Source organism: Etheostoma spectabile, chromosome 20, assembly GCF_008692095.1.
Source record: "Etheostoma spectabile isolate EspeVRDwgs_2016 chromosome 20, UIUC_Espe_1.0, whole genome shotgun sequence".
NCBI lineage: Eukaryota > Metazoa > Chordata > Actinopteri > Perciformes > Percidae > Etheostoma > Etheostoma spectabile.
This window is the reverse complement of record NC_045752.1, coordinates 17,580,486-17,586,871: the sequence shown is the minus strand read 5'-3', so window position 1 is coordinate 17,586,871 and position 6,386 is coordinate 17,580,486. Positions and strand designations below refer to the sequence as shown.

The 6,386-nt window shown below is 37.4% G+C and overlaps 2 protein-coding genes across 2 annotated transcripts in view; one reads left to right on the top strand and one right to left on the bottom strand.

The window, feature by feature from the left end:
- The window catches only part of babam2 (BRISC and BRCA1 A complex member 2), a 79,159-nt gene extending 78,012 nt beyond the window's left edge, over positions 1–1,147 (bottom strand). The window contains 1 exon segment of the mRNA XM_032501322.1: positions 1,057–1,147. The gene's annotated coding sequence lies outside the window, so the exon portion shown is untranslated.
- Positions 1,148–1,203: 56 nt separating this feature from the next.
- rbks (ribokinase) overlaps positions 1,204–6,386 on the top strand; it is a 36,778-nt gene continuing 31,595 nt past the window's right edge. The window contains exons 1-2 of the mRNA XM_032501323.1: positions 1,204–1,438; positions 3,925–3,986. Of these exons, the coding sequence (XP_032357214.1) occupies positions 3,928–3,986 (59 nt within the window). The 5' untranslated portion in view covers positions 1,204–1,438; positions 3,925–3,927. The remainder of the gene's footprint in view (positions 1,439–3,924; positions 3,987–6,386) is intronic.

Below are 6,386 nucleotides of genomic sequence, written 5' to 3'. Positions count from 1 at the left end.
TGGTGAGTTCAGAAAATGACATCACTTTACTGTATAGGAGCCTTTACAACCAGGAAAAGACACCACTTATGCCACAGTACGATATCCAAAATCTAAAGCGCTATCCAGTCTCATATCACAATATCGATATAATATTGACGTATTGACCAGCTATATGTATTTGTCTCAATGACTTGTACTGATGCCTCAGATGACATGAGCTACGGTGCATCACGTACAGTATGTGATGTTTTTTTAGCTGTCATTTTCATTTCCTGCTGCGTTTGTATGAACGTTAGAATCAGTTCTTCTAGTTAATCAAGTTATTCGGTGAAAATATATTTAAAGTATCTAGAAGAATAGGCAGGCTGATAACGTATGTTTATCCACCTCAATATTCCTTAAAGTTTAAGGTTTTGATTGAACCGTTTAAGGGCCATGAGGTGGGGATACAAATGTAACGTTAGCTATAACACTGACGTTACTTGGCCCTGTCCACTTCTCCATCACTGTAAACTGTAGGCTGGCCGCCTTGCATTGGAAACACACAATGTAGTATCAAGCTGGTGTCCTACACTTTGGTTGGCGTTGACGTTTTACATTCAGTAGTTCGGGAAGAATTAGTCTGTACGCCACATTGTATGTCAGACTGTACTGTAACGTTAAATGCTCGTAAACTTGGTATAGTTAGCAAATGTTAGCTTACAACAGAATGGCGTACAGACTAATTCCCCACGAACTAATGAATTTAACTGTTAACGCCAACCAAAGTGTAGGACACCAGCTTAGCACCACATTGTGTATTTCCATTGCAAGGCAATTAGATAATTTATATTCGTATTTTAACAAATATTTTGATGGAAAGTTAGCCAATAAGTTTCCGAACGGCGATACAGTGACGCTGTGTCAGACTGTACTGTAACGTTTAATGCTCGTAAACTTGGTATCGTTAGCCAATGTTAGCTTAGCCACAACAGAATGGAGCGTCACATTACCACAATTTAAACTAGTTCACTCGAAAAATAACCTGTTTGTCATTATCCATTTAAATACAACATGCGGTGTGGGTTAGAGTACCTGAAATAGCTGGAAGTCAGACAATTTAAGCATTAACACCAATGTTTATTTCATGCTCTCCAAAATTTCCGGTATGTTATTTGGGTCCTTTTGATAGACCCGCACATAGCCGTCTCTAATAATGCCTGTTGACGCAATTAGAGTTCCCGCTCCTAGAGCCACATTGTATGGTTGTATATATAACTTATAAATGATGTTTTTTTTTTACAGAATTATACCTTAACCATTTTAAACGCAAAATTAAATGTATGCGCTGATTTAGTGACAACTAGGTCTGGCAATAGCTATACCGTTAGGCAGCTGTCATTATGCACTTTGGCCAGCCGTCACTTGTCTGGTGTGGGAGAGTCGAGTTGTCCACAAGAACATATTTGAATGCAAGGTAAATATTGTGTTGCATTTATCAACGACAGTTTGGCTCAACACACTTTATTTGGCATAAGCGTATGTCTAATTAAATTGGGCCATATTCTCTTTTTGGCAATTTATTCCACGGTGTTCTTTTTTTCCAGTTTGGCTAGTAGGCTACAACTATTACGTAACTCCATCGCTTTAATGTTAAAGTTCCTATTTAGTGATAGTGTGACGTTTAATGACAGCTATACGTTACTTGCAGTATTTATATGGAAAGCATACGGTACAGTAAGTCATACTGCGGTCGTTGCTTACACAGCATTAGTTTATGCGGTACGACTTAAATTGGAAAAGGGTAGCCTACAGGTAAATCCATGCAATGTATTCACATGAATTATGTGTTATTTATAATTCTTTTGTACGCACACACTTAAGTACATACTGTGAGAAAATACTAAGTCAAGTAGGCTACTTTTATTACTTAAGTAGGCTACATCATTGTAAACGTTTTTATATCATGTCTAAACTCTCATGCATGACTTTTTCCTGTAATCCTGTAATGTTTTTTTTTATATTAGTATTTTATTGAGTTTTCACCACTGTTACATTGTAGTCGATTACAATTGACATCTTAACATATATCCCATAGTGATGAAACATTTTTTAATAAAGTAAGGATTAAGCCAAAGGAGGTCATAGAATTATTATTTTTTTAAACACACATGGATCAAATGTACAGTTTCTGTAATGCTATTGTTAAAATTCCATTCCTTGTATTTATACAGACATGTTTATGGATTGATCCAAAATAAATCGTATTGCATTCACATCCCATTGAATTGTACGTGTATGACTACCTCAGTCCTGCAAAATGACAAAACATATGTTCTTGTTTTTATCATTGCACATAAAAAAATAATAAAACGTACCTCACAGACTGCTAATCATTCAAGGTGTGTGAATTGACAGCTGTATTGTGTTTGATGTGTACAAATAAAACAAATCTAACTTAAAAAATAACAATGAAAGATGAGTATAAGCATAGGAATTATATCAGTACGTGCAGCAAGAACAGGGCATTAGGGCTGATTCACGATGATTCATGGGAAATTCCACCTTCATGGGGATGATTTAGACTAAATGACAAATAATACATAAGACAAAATTAGTATCGGAAACAGCAACAGGAAAATATATAGTTGGTTGTATTATCCAACCTTTAGTATATAGTCATTCATTCAATGCCACGAGGGTTGTCTTATTAGTTCAACGTCCTGCTACAGTTGTCTTTCGAGTATTCGGAAATGGTTAGGAAAATATGATACTTTGAATAAAAACAACAACTTTCCAAACAGTGCTCTGACGGGGGTGGAATGAGATAAAAACAAGTATTTTTGTGATCAGAGCCATGATCTAATCTTCTAAAAAACATTTTTTAAACATAATTGGTCATACCGTTGTAATAACAATCCTTACCCAGTTAAGTCTTGACTCCCCAACCAGACAAAATATTCAATCTTACAAGTGTTTTATTTTTTTATTTTTAAATGGGTCCAACAACACTTAGTCTACTTTAGGAGTTTTTGCTTATGGCTAAGTCTAAATTGTTTCACCCACTGTGGGCAGCTTTGATTGTTATTCAGACTATTTTGTTTAGAACACATGACTGCAGCCTTTTGGGAGCATGCTTTGTCATCAGTTAATGTCCAAAAATGTGAGTCTCAGCTCTTAAATCATCGCTTAATTCGTCCATTCATATGCATTAAGATGTGTCTAAAAATGTATTCAGGTTGGTCAGCTACGATAGGATGATTTGGCCTCCGATTCGACAACAGGGGGATCATTTTCAGAGGGATCATTGTTGTTTCAAGTGGTTGGACAATGCAGATCTCATAATATTCTCCTGCATTGGAGATGTGGTTCTATGCTTTTTTTTTTATGCCTGTTGAGGGAAGACAATATGCTGCAAGATGTGGGAGAGAGAATTGAGCCATCCTGCAGCCAGCGGCCAGGCTTTCCAAGCCTTCCACTGCCTAGGCAGAGATTTGAAGAGATTAGCACACTAGCATTAGCTCTGATACAAGCCAAGGATTGAATTAATTATAGACTTTGCTGGGCTGCGGTGCATTCACGTGGCGTAGCGTTGAAATACCCCCACCCCCTCCACCCCCAATGAGATTGGAACCTGTCCAACTCTGCCAGAGATGAATGCTCTATTTTTACCTTCTTTCTCATTTCAGTCGAGTTTATGCTAATGTGGGAGATAAATAATATCAAGTGATTTTTGTTTGGAGGCTGGTGGGAAACTAGTTTACATATTTTGCCTGATATGCCCCCAAGGAGTCCGCCGTGCTTCAGATTTGTTCCTTGTTTTGCCGGAAAGCCTGGACAAATGTCGAGAAATGTATGAATCTCCAAAATCATCAACACGTAAATTTGAATGAAGGAGCTTTAAGAAATGTCATGTCCAGAAATGAGTGTTGTAGAAATAACACAAATGTGTGTCTTAATCAGATCATGACTGAGGAGGCTTTTGATGTGATGGTGGTTGGCTCCTGTATGACTGACTTGGTGAGGTGAGTAAATTTAGCCCTTACTTATTTGCCTACTAAATTACTGGTAGTTGGTGAAACAAACTGTGTGCTTCCTCAGATGGCCGAATCCACCTTATAATTTATGAGAAGGCTACGTTCAAAATCTTGAGCTAAATCTGGGTTCAGGAAACTCCTCTGCTTCCTCAGGTGGGCCCAACAGGAAGCAGGACATCGGGCACATTTTCATGATCATATTAGGACATTTAGTTCAGGGTCAGAACCCATTTGGCTTTGATAGATAGGGGTTACAGTACTGATTTGCTTCATATATTTTTATATATATATTGAACTAGGGCAGGGGGATATGGAGGGAATCAAATATCACAATATTTCTGACCAAATACCTCAATATCGATACAGCAACATTATTATAGTGTTGACTATTGGTGCTTCCCAAAATATTTACACAATTAGATTTTTGATAAATCATCATTAGTAATGACAGTAATAATATAATGACTAAGTGGGTAAAGGCAAATAACAGTTACAACAGTCTGGTAACAGTTTGGTAAGTTCAGGAAATTATATCACTTCACTGTAATGCAGTCTTTAAAACCAGTAAAAGACAACACTTATGCCATATTAGAATATTACGATATCAAAAATCTAAGAAGATATCTAGTCATATACTCATATCTCGATATTGATATAATATTATTATATTGCCCAGCTCTAATGAACAATGTTAGCTTTTAATATTTTAAAGATACATGATCACATATGTTTGAAATGTCTAAATATCTGCTTATAAACCAGTCTCAAAAAAGTTATAGCATTGGGACCAGTACATCAAAACCATGTATGGTTGTTCATCTGCCTTTGAACCCAGTGTTTCCTAAGTTAGGGGTCAGGATGCCCGAAAGGGTTCCAAAGATGAATATGACACAGTTTCACACAATTCTGACTCTAATAAGTTGTAACCAACTCATGGAGCTAATGTTAGCTTAAGTAGCTATCTAGCTTTAGCTGAGGAACTCTGCTAGCAACGGTTGTCATTTCAGTTGGCCAAATTGACACTTGTGGCTAGATTTGGGCAGCCCACCTATGTGTACCTCTGTCTGCAATCCAGGACCCATTGTTTCAAAAAAATTGTTATCAATGGAAACGGCATTATGTCTCCCTCGAAAACTTGACAGGCATAGCAACAGTAATTTAGCTTAGCAACTGATGAACTGTCTTTGCTCAACACATGTTTCCCTTTTTTATTATTAACCAATACAACCACCATTTTCCTTTAGGGATTGTATTTTGACATGAACGCACATGGGAAATATGGCATAAGGGCTGAAGGGTATTTTCCATCATGGCTTAAAATGGCCTTCACAGTCCTGTCTACATAAGAATAGAGGAAGTGGGCTAAACTTAGATAATGCCGCTGGCTGCCTTTTCATTGGCCAAAATGTTGTAGGGAACATACCTGGTCTAAGAGTGTGGGCTCCAACAGCTTTTAGGCTAAATAGTGAGCAGACTTCTTGTTCAATAGGGAGACATCTGGCCATCTTTCTTCTAAAACATTTTCTGCCAAAGGAATAGAACATTCTTTAGAATTTTTCAAACACATCAGCTGTTGTTTAAGATTTTAAACATGATGCACTGTTCTGTCAGGTTAATTCTGTACAAACATTAATCAAATCATTGGCAGTGGATGTAGGTGTAACTATCCCAAGGTAAATCTGATTCTGGTTCAAAAGACTCAAAGAGTGAAGATGATCTGGTATAATTACTGCTTACTAAAACGTTGATGTTGCATCATCCTCATACGTGGTGAGATTTGTTGAGCCAAGTAGGATCCATTCCCACAAGTCATTAGTCATCAACTCCAGCACAATGGGTTAGTTGAAAACAATTTGTCATGCTCATTTACCATATCCTTTGTGAGAAATGACACAATTCCAAAAGATGGCGTAAAGTAAACACAGTATAGTGTCATGTCTTCATGGGCTCCAGCCACCGAAATATCTTCTTGTTAGCGGGATGTTTGTGCTTATGGGACGGTTTTATCATACAGCTGGTATTATATACATAAATATATTTTTATGTAAAAGCCGGGGAAAGTAACTGTCACCTGGCTGCCAGCAAGTGGAGATCTACTGTAAATAAACAACCACAAGATGTGCCTTTGGGAGAAAAGTTTCATGGCATTCTAGCGAGTGCACACTCCAATTCAAGTTGTCACATTGTCATTGTCACTCACAAGTTCCAACTTATCAAAAACATATGCCGTCTCCTACCGGGTTTTTTGGGGCAAGTATTTATTTTGTTGCTCATTAGCAATTCAACCAGTGACTTTGTGCTTTGAAGGTTAGGCGTTGTCAATTAAGACCCTAATAAGCTAACGGGAAATGGCCTGTTTTTTAAGTGAGTGAGTGTGTGTGTGTGTGT